General features: G+C 53.2%; 1 protein-coding gene across 2 annotated transcripts; it reads right to left on the reverse strand.

The window, feature by feature from the left end:
• Nucleotides 1-249: 249 nt before the first annotated feature.
• On the reverse strand, nt 250-12,273 carry ARFGAP2 (ARF GTPase activating protein 2). Of its 2 annotated transcripts, XM_010334095.3 has the most exons (17): nt 12,129-12,273; nt 11,863-11,981; nt 11,216-11,288; nt 10,507-10,638; nt 10,337-10,420; nt 9,428-9,509; nt 9,095-9,151; nt 8,381-8,422; nt 7,970-8,022; nt 7,404-7,540; nt 7,166-7,297; nt 4,016-4,144; nt 3,803-3,934; nt 2,655-2,781; nt 2,404-2,497; nt 2,165-2,283; nt 250-1,427 (listed from the first exon to the last, which is right to left on the reverse strand). In XM_010334095.3, the coding sequence occupies exons 1-17, from the start codon at nt 12,198-12,200 to the stop codon at nt 1,407-1,409; spliced, it is 1,605 nt and encodes a 534-aa protein (XP_010332397.3). In that variant the 5' UTR covers nt 12,201-12,273; the 3' UTR covers nt 250-1,406. The 2 variants fall into 2 exon arrangements, with proteins under 2 accessions (XP_010332397.3, XP_003920100.3); XM_003920051.4 differs by lacking the exon at nt 8,381-8,422 and having other exon boundaries at nt 12,129-12,272.
• Nucleotides 12,274-12,516: the final 243 nt, after the last annotated feature.

Consider the following 12,516-nt stretch of genomic DNA (forward strand, 5'->3'; position numbering starts at 1 on the left):
TAATGCCAGCTCTTTCCTCTGCGTGCCACAGGGTGGTGAGGTCGAGGCTGCACCGGACCTCACAGCAGCAGAGCCAAGGAGCCAGGGGCCTTTGGCTTTCAGAGAAGAGAGAAGCAGGAGGCCCTGGAGAGAGTGCCCTCAGCTTCGGTACTGATGTCCTACCATTAGCAGTGGGAGCCCCGAGAGTGAGGCCAGGGGCCAGCCCTGTGCAGGGAGGCAGGACCCAAAGGACACTGCTTCACACAGACCAACAGGGAGCCAGGCCCTGCAGGGGCTTTATTTTGACACCACTTTGTTTCGATACAAACAGTCCAGAAAGAAAGTAATGTCCCTCTGGGGGTGGGGCAAGGGGGAAGAGTGGTCTGTGTTGCTTGGGAGCCCAACCTACAACCTGAAGGTGGGGGCTGGGCCGAGACTGCCAGCGCAGCAGTGGAAGATGGCACCAAGAATGACACAGTGCATGGCTCAGCTCCCAGAGGGTAAGGCCCGTAAGCTCTCACTGGCAGGTGCTGTCCAGGCCCCCAAGCCCAGAATGATGCAGAGGAAGCAGCTGAGCCCTGGGAGCCTGCCTCTGCCCCTCACACTGCTTCCCTGGCCAGCATCAGCTCACAGCATCCAGAGTTGACACACAGCAGACCAGACCCTCCATGGCCACCAACCAGGGGAAGGGACACAGAATGTCACAGAGGGTCCTGTGGCCCACAGTAGATGATACAGAAGGACCCTGAGACTCCTGGAAGTCATCTTCCAAGTGCTTACCGCAGAAAGTGGTGGTGAGATGGGAGACCACTCAGGCCTCCAGTCTGATCCTGAATGAAACCTTTAGGTACCAGGTAACGTTCCCAGCCCTTAGTTAAGCACAAAGGTCCTTCCCCTCCCTCACCCTCTCCTGGCACCCAGAAGAGGCCGCTGACGGCAGCGGCAACAAGTCCGCAGCCTCTTTCCCCAGAGGACGGGTCTACAGTGAACTCCTTCCAGGCCTCCCCCAGTTCCGGAGGATGGAGGCCCAAGCCCTTGAGCTAGAAGAACCCTAGAGCCAGCACAAAAGCCTTCCTTCCGCTTTCCCGACTTGTGGAAAGGCTGGACCCAGAATAAGCCATCCTGGGGGAACCCCTCTCCCAGTGCGGCAGGACAAGTGAGCAGCGGCTGTGGGGGCAGGACAAGAGGACAAGAGGCGAACACACGGTTTGTGTGTGGGGGGAATAAGGGGCTCAGTCCACAGGCAGAGGTCAAGGGCTGGTACTGACCATTCCCCTCACAGGTGGCCTCAAAGGCTACCCCACACACACACCACACATACAAAGTAACAAATCCTCCCCAGCTTTCACAGGGCAAGCATCCGCAGCCTGGGATCTGTGGAGTTCTTGCTGCCGTCACCACCATATGCCTGAGTCACAGAGCTCGGATCAGTAGGAACCGTAGCGATCCTGGGGGTGAGGGAAGAGAACAAAACAGTCAGGGCTCTAAACTGCAGCAGCTTCCCGGCGCACACACTGCCTGCCCCAGCACGCGCTCCACGGCCAGTCTGGGGAGGCAGGGGCTGGACAGCCGGTGAGGCAGGAGTCCACGGTGAAAGCTGGGGCAGGGGCCCCTCAGGCACCCAGCAAGGGGGAAGCCCTGCCTGACCTCAGAGAAGCTGGGAAGGGAAGAGAGAGCAGAACAGGTAACAAGGCTAGGGAGGAGCATGACAGACGCAGCAGCCTCCTGGAGAGGCCTGGCCCTGGCATGGAGCTGAAAGGAGGAAACTGTTCTCCAAGAAAAGAAAATGCCTCTCTAGACTCCTTTTTTTTTTTGAGACAGAGTGTCACTCTTGTTGCCCAGGCTGCAGTGCAGTGGTCTCATCTTGGCTCACTGCAATCTCCATCTACGGGTTCAAGCAATTCTCCTGCCTCAGCCTCCCCAGTAGCTGCGATTTCAGGTGCTCGCCACCATACCCAGCTAATTTTGTATTTTTAGTAGAGATGGGATTTCCCATGTTGTCAGGCTGGTCTCGCATTCCTGACCTCAGGTGATCCACCCATCTCAGCATCCCGGTGCTGGGATTACAGGCGTGAGCCACTGCCCTCGGCCGAAAATGCTGAGAGGGGCTGAGCAGTAGTAATGTCTCCATGTGGTGGCGAAGGGTGAACCTTACAGCACTCATTAGGCCCCACCCCAGCCTCACCTGCAAGGAATTCATCACACCATTAGCCAGCACAGCCATCTTTCCGGCCACAGACTTGACACCCTGCTTAAACTGGGCAATGTCCGCTGTAGGCAGCACGTTCCCCAGAGATACACTTCCTGTAAAAGCAAGGACAGGGTGACCCCAAGCCCAGCAGGAAGCTCTTCCCAGTCACAGGAGGGCCCTTCCACCCTGCTCCCAGGCCTTGCTTGGTGCCTGCCACCCCACCAGGGCCCTACCTGCTCCGTGAGCTCCATCCATGTCCCCAAAGAGGTCTGAAGAGCTGATGGCACTGCTGCCTGCGAGCTGCTGCAGCCGAGACCTAGCCTCATACTGCGGTAAGGAAAAGGCCAGGCCTGGGGATCTTGGGGCCGAGAACCCAAAGACTCACACAGGCCAGGCCTGGTGCTATAAAGCCTAAAGCAGCGGCAGGGAGAAAGCTCATGTTTCTGCCCGCTGCCTCGGTCCCAGGGCAGACAACCCGACTTACCTCCGCATCCACCTCCCGCCCAAAGAACATGTCAGATGAGATGGCTTTGGCTCCTGCGAATTTCTGACGCGCCTCACTAGACTCAAGGCCCGTGCTCCGGCTCTCCACCTCCCTCCGGTTTGTGGCCCTGAAGGAAAGGTGGGGAACATTTCAGGCCCCTCTCGTTACCATCAGGGGAGGCAGAGGACAGGGATCAAAGGAAGCACCAGTGGCCTTTTGGAGATGGATTACCGGGTCCCATTCTGTCTGTGGCTGTGTGACTCAGGCCCTCTCCCCTGGTGAAGAGCCTCCCTTCTTCACACTGAGGCCAAGACCCAGAGAGCTTAGAAACCTGCACTAGGCAGGGTGGAAAACGGTCTGCAGCTGCCTAGGCTCCTGCCCCACAGCACTACAGCTTCACCAGCATTCAAGAGCCCACACAACTGCCGCTACCCTATGCCTAGTGACAACTTGCTTGGTGCTACAATGAGCATGTGTCGGTCTGCCTGGCTTTACACCTACTCGTCGTAACTATGACTAGCAAACTGCCCCCTTTACTCTCAAAAGCATCCTGGTGTGAAGAGGGAGATGGTCACTCTCATCTAGAGCTGATTTTGTGGACACTGGGCCAGGTATTTCCGGAGACCCTAGGAAGTAGTTACATTCCCCTTTTATAAGTGGATAACACAGATAATTTGTCAACTAAACAGATCCCAGATTAAGATGGAGTAGAGTTTTTAAAAAATAAGAAGACAGCTGGAGACATAAAACCCTTGAAAGGAAGTCAGGACTGAAGCATAAAATCAGGCCCCTTCTGCCAGAGAAATAGACCCCAAGCAAAAGAGCTGCCAGGCCCTCTGTGACGACAAAGCACAGGTCAAACCAAACCCAACTGCTGCAGTGTCTAATGAAGCAGGCACCAGCCACATGTGGCTATTTGCATTGATCAGAAATTAAATTACATTAGAAATTCAGTTCCTCAGTTGCACCAACCACCTTTTAAGGGCTCACAGCCACATACTGTGGCTACCATACTGAACAACACAGATAGACAGAAAACATTTCCACCATCAAAGAAAGTTCTACTAGACAGTGCTGCCTTAGACTTCTCTACCTTCAGATTGTTTAAAAAAAAAAAAAGGAAAAAGAAAAAAAAAAGACCGCTCTACCTTTCTGAAATAGGCCGGATGCTTGAGATGGTCACTTCTGGCTCCTTCTCGACCCTGTCCATACCCCAGGCAGCATCTGTATCCCAGCGGGAACCAAAGCTTTCTCCTAAGGAAAAGGGGTTGTCCTTGTACCTAGGGAGACAGTAGAGTTAGGCTCAGAGAAGCCTGACGAGGAACACAGCAGCCAAGTTTACAGCTCGACAACAGCCTTACTTTGGGGGTCCAGAGGCGAAAGTACCAACATCCTCAAACAAGTCCAGCTGCGAGCGAGAAGATTTTGCACTCACTGGGGTTTCCTGCTCAATCACCTGCATCTCAGACAGCACGGAGTGGGAGACAGAGCTGTGCGGCAAAGCAGAGCCAGCCATGAGACCAGTGGATAAGCGTTAGCATCCCCGCACAAAAGACAACGCCCAGCTGCTGGGTTCTCCTGCACGGGGCATCACCCAGAGCCTTCTGTCCTTACCCGAGCACAGGGCTGGGCCAGACTCCAGCAGAAGGCCAGAAGCTATGTGTGATGACCTGTGAAGCCTCAGAATTCTTTATATATCAGCTTTGTTTATTCAACATAGGAGTTCCCTAGCCAGTAAGTTTGCCTGTTATAATTTTATTTGCTTTTTTTTTTTTTTTTGAGATAGATTCTCACTCTGTCACCCAGGCTGGAGTCCAGTGGCGTGATCTCAGCTCACTGCAACCACTGCCTCCCAGGTTCAAGCAGCTCTCATGCTTCAGCCTCCTGGGTAGCTGGGACTACAGGTGCATGTTACCCCACTCAGCTAATTTTTTGTGTTTTTCCAGTAGACACAGGGTTTGGCCGCATTGCCCAGGCTGGTCTCAAACTCCTGAGCTCAGACAATCCACTCGCCTTGGCCTCCCAAAGTGCTAGGATTACAGGCATCAGCCACCGCGCCCGGCGCCCACGTTTTATTTTTAATAATGTGCACCTGATGCCAGTGTTCTCTGTCCTCAACTTCCTGCCTTGTGCACCACAAACCCCATCCTTCACTTAGACAGATGCACACAGCAAAGAATGAAAAAATGCCCCAGAAAAATGCCCCAGAACCAGGGAAATAAGCATGACTACATCAAAGGACAAGTTCTTCATCATCCTACTACTTAAAAAAAAAAAAAAAGCTCGGGAGACTGAGGCAGGAGAACTGCCTGAACCCAGGAGGCAGAGGTTGCGGTGAGCCGAGATCGCGCCATTGCACTCCAGCCTGGGTAACAAGAGCGAAACTCCGTCTCAAAAAAAAAAAAAAAATTTAAAAAAAAGGCATCTCAAGCACAAAGCTGGCCTTATGCACTAAGACCCAGAATTGCTGTCTGGTTTCTCAAAGAAAAGGTGTCTAGAGTTGGCAGGCAGTACAACTCTTGATGCCTCTCTCTCCTCTGTCAGGCTCCGCAAGGACACTTTAAGGAGTCATTTGATTTAAATAAATTCATTTAAAAATATCTATAACTTTTTTTGTAAGAACCCCAATGAATAAATATTTTGCAATAGGGCTTTAAATAGGGTGAGCTGGGTTTAAGTAAACAATTCTGTTGCACTGATGAAAAACTGTTCATATACCTCAACCCAGTTAGTCATCCTTAACCCAGCCAGTCACCCCTTAACCGAGTCATCCCTTAACCCAGCCAGTCACCCCTTAACCCAGCCAGTCACCCCTTAATCCACTCACCCCTTAACCCAGCCAGTCATCCCTCAACCCAGTCACCCCTCAACCCAGCCAGTCACCCCTTAACCCAGTCACCCCTTAACCCAGCCAGTCACCCCTCAACCCAGTCACCCCTTAACCCAGCCAGTCATCCCTCAACCCAGTCATTCCTTAGCCCAGTCATCCCTATGTGACTGAAGCAGGAAAAGGAAGGAGTCCCAACATCCTTTCAAGTTAAAATTTTATACTTTCGCTGGGCAGTAGCTCACACCTGTAATCCCAGCACTGGGCACAGTGGCTCACGCCCGTAATCCCAGCACTATGGGAGGCCAAGAAGGGCAGATCATTTGAAGCTAGCAGTTTGAGACCAGCCTGGCCAACATGGCGAAATCCAATCTCTATTAAAATATAAAAATTAGCTGGGCGTGGTGGCACGTGCCTGTAATCACAGCTACTTGAGAGGCTGAGACAGGAATATCTCTTGAACCCGGAAGGCAGAAGCTGCAGTGAGCTGAGATGTCACCACTGAACTCTGGCCTTGACGACAAAGACTTTGTCTCAAAAAAAAAAAAAAAAAAAAAAGTTTTGCTGCTTACCTATGGATTATGCTAGCAGCACACAAAATTAAAGGAAATAAAATACTACTGGCTCAGCCAGGTGTGGTGGCTCATGCCTGTAATCCCAACATTCTGGGAGGCCGAGGCAGGCAGATCACTTAAAGTCAGGAGTTCGAGACCAGCCTGGCCAACATGGCGAAACCCTGTCTCTACTAAAAATACGAAAATTAGCCAGGTGTGGTGGTGGGCGCCTATAATTAGCTACTCAGGAGGCTGAGGCAGGAGAGTCGCTTGAACCAGGGAGGTGGAGGTTGCAGTGAGCCGAGATCATGCCATTGCACTCCAGCCTGGGTGACAGAGCCTGACTTCATCTCAAAAACAAAAAGACCCATAGCAGCCAGGCATGGTGGCTCACACCTGTAATCCCAGCACTTTGGGAGGCCAAGGTAGGTAGATCGCTTAAGCCCGGAGTTCGAGACCAGGGTAGGCAACATGGCCAAACCCTGTCTCTACAAAAAAATACAAAAATTAGCTGGGCATGGTGGCTCCTGGCTGTGGTCCCAGCTATTCAGAAGGCTGAGGCAGAAGGATCACCTGAGCCCAGAAGGCAGAAGTTGCAGTGAGCCGAGATCACACCATTGCACTCCAGCCTAGGCAACAGAAGCAAGAACTTGTCTCAAAAGAAAAAGAGAGAAAACCACAGCAAACCCAGTGGTTCTCAAATAGGAAGGATTCCGCCCAAACTGAGGGCATCTGAAATGTGAGTATTACAGGCAGCACAAATGGCACCTCTAGACAGGAAATAAGGAATTAAGGATGATACTAGATGCACCACAATTCTTAGGGAGGTCTTGAAAAATAAACCGTCCCATGATTCAAAGTGCGTTTAAGAAAAACCACCCTAGTCTCCTGAAGATACTGAAGTAACACCCAATCCTGTGTTTCATTCACACACTTATTCACTCATTCAACTTACTGAGCACACATCTACTATGCTAAGCACTGTATTAGGTACTTTAAGACAGTAAGCCAAGTCACCTACTCAGACTTGGAGAAACAGTAAGCCTAGAATCCCAAAATGCTGGGAAGGCCCCGCAACAGTTCCCAGAAAACAATGTTACTTCCCTGCAACACCCAGAGCTAAGCCTCACCTTCGAGACACCAAGCCCATGCCCAGCCTCTCTGCCTGCTCTCGCTTTTTTCCTTCCAGATTCTGTAGCTTCTTTTCCTCTTTCTTACGATCAATCTGGAGCTCCTGATAGGCCAGACGCATGGAGGCGACCCTTAGAGAGAACAAAGGTGTCAGCAGCCACCACCCATCCTGACCTGCCCAACCAACCCACCCCTCAAGCCCCACATGAGCCTGAAGCTCCGGCAGCGAACACTCACATGGACTCCTCCGCCTGCTTCTTGGCATCGGCTGCCTGCTGCTCTCGGAGCTTCTCTGCCACCTGGGCCTGCCGTTCAATCTCGTTGAAACTCTGGCTGCTCACCTTCTGGGCCCCTAGGCCTTTCTTGGCACCCAGCTGGGAAAAGAATCAGGTAAGGTGCTTTGCCAATCTTGCTCTCCTCCAATCCCTCCCAGGCTCAGGCACTCTAGCCACACCCACAAGGAAAAGGCCCTTCTTAAAGTTTAGGGTAAAAAATAGAAGCCCAACCAGCATGTCCAAGAGAACAGCGCTCCGCTGGAGCTGGGCGTGGGTGGCTCACACAGCTCCAGCAGAGCTCAGGCCTGAGGATGGCAGTTAATGCTGACAGGGCCAAGTATGTGCCAAGCACTCCGCTAAGCACTAGATGTGCCCATCTCACCGGCCCTGCCCAGAGCCCTTGAAGACAGCAATCTTCAATCGGGGAAGCACAGTGCCTTTACCAAAGTCATATAGCTGGTAAGTGGTAAGGTCAAGGGGCAAACACAGGTAGCCTGCGCCCAGCTCCTAACCCCTCTCCCCACCTACCCCTTTCTTAGCTGCTGCTGGCTTCTTCTTGCCAATGATGGAGCTTTTCAGTTCTGCGTGAGAAAGTGGGTGGGTATGAGCTAAGACAAAGGCAGCTCAGAGGCAGCAGCTCAGTCCACACCATGCAGCTTCATGGCAAGAGCCCCTAAGAACAAATTCAGGCAAGGGAAGGCAAAGCGCCACCACCAGCTTCAATCAGTGGTGTCCAAGCCAAAGACAGACGTGGCTGGGGTATTTGCTGGCGCCCAGCAGAGTGAGACAGAAACCTAGACCTGAAGCACCAGAGACACTCAAAGCCCCTGAACTAAAACAAAGACGGCGAGGCAGGGGCCAGATGGTGAGCACCGGGCTCAGCTTCTAAGGCAGGAAGCTGTGAGCAGGGGCCAGGGTCCCCAAGCAGCTGTCAGTTACCTCCGGCAGGAAGGGTCCCTTTAGCTGACAGATACATGGACTCTGGAGGAGAAACAGACTTGTGGCTAACAAGAGGCCCACCCCAGAGCCTCCAAAAAGCTCCTAAGCCCAGCGGTCTCTATGAAGCCCTGCTTCACCAAGCTATGCCAGCCTTCTCATGGATCAGTCTGACAGTCACTCTGCTGCATTCCAGCCCCAACCCCCAAGAGTCAACAGAACAAACCGAGGTCAGCAAATGGACTGTTCACCCTGAACCAAGGCTGAAGGACACTAAAGAAAATGTAGAAAAGAGTTAAAGGACAGGCTGGGGGACTGGCTGAGAAGGGACAATGTCACCTGCAGCTATCAGCAGCTCAGAGCTGCCCCTCCACCCCAGGAAATGGGCCAGACAAGCCAGCCCTGCCTCACGGCCCAGGGATAGGTGTCCAGTCTCATGCTGGCCTCCCCAACACTTTGGCTAGACCCAGCCCCACACTCAGAGGCAGATGCCAGGCCTTATATACTGGCCCACCCGGATTCATCAATTCAAATGGTTTGGCTCTAAAATCAGCATTGCAGCCACCATTTTAATCACAGTCCCCACTCCAGAAAGGTCAGACGGATGCTCAGTCTCCTGTGGCCTCAGTCCACACAGCCAGGCAGCAGGAGTTCTGAAAAGAACATTTGAGGTCCACCCTTTCCCAGCCACCCCCCGCCCGCCACTGGCATACTGACCCAGTGAGGCTTTGGGTGAGGTGCCAAGCAGGTCTGTGTTGGGGCCATGCTCTGGCTCTGTGGATGCAATGGTAGGAGTTAGAGATGAGGCTCCTAGCTTCCTGCAACCTCCCCTTGAGAGAAGTGATGGGACGAGAGTCAGTGGCTTTCCTCAGCTTGCCACCAAAAGAGAAAAGGAGTATCTGCCACTTCCTCCCAGGATTAAAATGAATCCCGGCCCCCACAAAGATACAGGAGGACCCTAACCCTATTCTCACGGCCAGATAGCCCCTTACAAACCCCACCTCCTTTCCTAGGACCAGGGCACCTGGTTGGAATCTGGGCTGAACTCACGTGCCAGGACACTGCTTTCTGCAGCCAACGCTGGCTGCTGGGTCCCTGAAGGCTCAGTGGCTGGTGCATCCCAGGAAGGGGGCTGAAAAGGAGGCCAGATCACAGAAGTCTTGGTGAGCCGCTCCTGCTGTCAGGGAGCACCAAGACCTACAAGCATCTTGTGGGCAAGAGATCGTTCTCCAAGCCCACGAGAAAAGGTGCTGGAGAGTAGCAACTGTGATCTCAAACAAGATCTACGCACCGTGGAAGAAAGCAGGAAACAAGCAACCCCACCCAAGCCCTTCACTATTAAAGCCAGAGCCCATTACCCTAACTTAAAAACGGTTAACTGCCACCACCTAACTGCAGGCACAGATCCAAAGGCTACTCATATACAAATACATTTAATTATCACAATAACCCCTTCGAGGGAGCTCCGTCTCAATTTTAGAAACTGAGGTTTTGACAGGTTGACTTGACCACCATCAGAGAAAAGCTGAGCAGAGAACAGGGACTGAAGCAGAGTCAAACTTCAGCAGCCAGTGCCAATAAAGAAGAAACCCTCCTCAAAGGGGTGGGACAGGGAGGAGGGAGTCCTTTCACTGTCCCCCAGCACACTGCCTTTCTTATAGGGGAAAAATCCGGGAAAACGTTTTTGGGGCCCCAAACACCTCTTGAACCTTCAAGAAACTGCTCCTCTTCCCCACCAGCCCAGTTTATAGGAGGCTATTTCTAAGGAGGGCTATGCTGCGCCCCCATTTATGGAGAAGAAAACACCTGGGCCTACCCAGCAGGAGCAGTGGACTCCAGACATAGTGTCCGAGACATCACACCAAAGCAAATGGCATCTATGGCCATGATCGCAGAAGGCCTTGACCTTGGTAAATAAACTGTCAAGAACTAGGAAAAACATTCCTTGTCGGCACTCACTTGAGTGTGTTCTGTGAAGAAATCAGAGTCCTTCTTCTCCGGGGAGTGACTAGGAACAGCACTACTCATGTTGTCTATCCACAGCTAGAAAGGAGAAGGCACCCCTGAAACACAGGGCTCTGAATATTCCTGCTCACTCTCATGCCCCAGCCCCAAGAACAGGCACTTACATCAGTGCCGTGCCTAGCCAGGGCCGCACTCCCCAGCTGCCGGATCTTCTCCCGGTACATCTGGGCAGCTCGGCTATTGTATTTGGTGTTGGCATCATTGGCTGTGCATCCATGTTGGCGGAAAAAAGCCGTCTGGAAAGCAAAGAGAGCACACGTGCTACAGGTGATTCTCAAGAAGGAAACGTGTTGGCTGTAGGAGGCATCCCCTTACCACAGCTGAGTTATGATCATCTTTACAGGATGATATATCCTATTGACACCAGTTTTTCGAGGTAAAGTTTCTCGAAGTCCTGCAAAAAACACCTTGCAGCGTGCCATCCTCTGATGTGACTGACATCCAGCCCTCACTGCACCTGGCCTGAAGACAGAATGCCATTCCCAGTCTCCCCATCCTTCGTCCAGGACAGGCCCACAAGACTCAATGACTGTGAAGGCTCCAACTCCTGTGGCTTTCCCCCAAGAACACCTGCCCAGTTTAATTGGAATTTAAGGCCCATTTAAGAGAAGCTGTGACCAGTCGCGAAGTTTTTTTTTGTTTTTTTTTTAAATAGCATACGGTGGTGTTACAAAACAGAGAACCCTCTGAACAGGGAAACTGAGAGGAGTCGTGCAAAGTTTGTACCCAGTTAGAGGGAAACTCTGAGGGAGTCGTGCAAAGTTAGTACCCAGGCAGAAGAACAGAAGGTGGGGGAGGTAGAAGGAGCTTTACCGCATTGGCATTCCCGCCGACCTGCATACACCTCAGCTGGAACCAGTTCCAGTTGGAATCCAACTCTGTGGACCTGTGTACAAGGGCTGCGTCTCACTCACCAGCAGATACCAGGAAGAGGGGTTTCCCTGACCACCGATACCTGTCATTTGGCTTCAGACTGTTCTAGGCACCCAGAAAACAATCAGCCATCACCCCACCTCCTCCACACTACCCTGTCTTTGCTCTTCATTCATCTACTCCAAAGAGTACTAATTATGTCCCCAGATCCGAAAGGAGGTCACATTCTCAGGCATGCACGCCTGGATTTGGCTTTCCCCTAAGGGATGGTCACATTCTCACTAGAGACATACTGGGCCAACAACGTATCAGCAGCAACAAGGTCAATGCTTCCCTTTCCCCGCAACTAACGCTGAGTCTCAAGTTTGACCGACAAAAAGAGAGTTTTGACCCAGAGGCGAAGACCGACCGCCTATGTGCCAAGCGGCCCACACAGGTGGTTCCCTCCGGCTGGAGGCTACCGACCCTCGGCCCGGAGGCGTCCGAACACCGAATTCACAGTGGTCCAAGTCCAGACAGCCACTCTCTCTTACCCACACAGCCCTGGCGGGCCGGGTGGAAACACAACAACCGCGCGGAGACCCCACCTGATGAAGCTCAGATGGACGCCCAAGGAGCGGTGCACCCCGGAGCAGTCAATGCATAAGAAAACGCCATACGTGATGCTAGCCCAACTCGGATTCTTGGCGCCACAATCGAAACAAGCCTGGGTGGAAGGGGCGATGAGCAAACGGTTAGGGGCCCCGAGTAAAGGCCGGGCGCCGACAACCCAGAAAAACAGCCCGCTTCCGCCCTTCTCCCTCCCTCAGGCCCCAGGGGAATGAGAGACTTCGCGCGTCCCCTGCTCACGCACCTTGTTGGTTGGAACTGCGCGAAGCCTCTTAAAAAGGGTCTGGATTTCGGTCTTGCTCGGTTCCGCCGCCATTTTCTCTCCTTCCCAGACACAACCGCGACCGACGGGTCCCGCCGCAGGCCAATCCACGGCGGGGAGGGCGGGCTCGCCAGTGCCCCGCCCAACCGAGGGGTGGAGTGACTGGGGCACAATCTGAACCAATGGGCAGCAGGCGGGATGGGGGCGGCGACGTCAGCCGCGGCCGCAAGAATCAACGCCGTGCCGGGCCAATCCGCAGCCGGGGAGGAGCGACGGCGCGCGGGCCGGCCCAAACCTCCTCGCGCGCGCCGCCCCCGACGCCTGGACTCCTACGTGGAGTCGCCCCCACGCGGCGCGAGCGGCGGAGGCT

Source organism: Saimiri boliviensis, chromosome 6 (assembly GCF_048565385.1).
Source record: "Saimiri boliviensis isolate mSaiBol1 chromosome 6, mSaiBol1.pri, whole genome shotgun sequence".
Taxonomy (NCBI): domain Eukaryota; kingdom Metazoa; phylum Chordata; class Mammalia; order Primates; family Cebidae; genus Saimiri; species Saimiri boliviensis.

Coding starts and splice junctions, on each gene's coding strand:
- ARFGAP2 (XM_010334095.3), bottom strand. CDS start 12,200: ATGGCGGCGGAACCGAGCAAGACCGAAATCCAGACCCTTTTTAAGAGG. Junction 9,510..10,336: donor TCTTCACAGAACACACTCAA/GTGAGTGCCGAC, acceptor CCTCCTTTTCAG/CCCCCTTCCTGGGATGCACC. Junction 8,023..8,380: donor AGGGACCCTTCCTGCCGGAG/GTAACTGACAGC, acceptor TTTCTCACGCAG/AACTGAAAAGCTCCATCATT.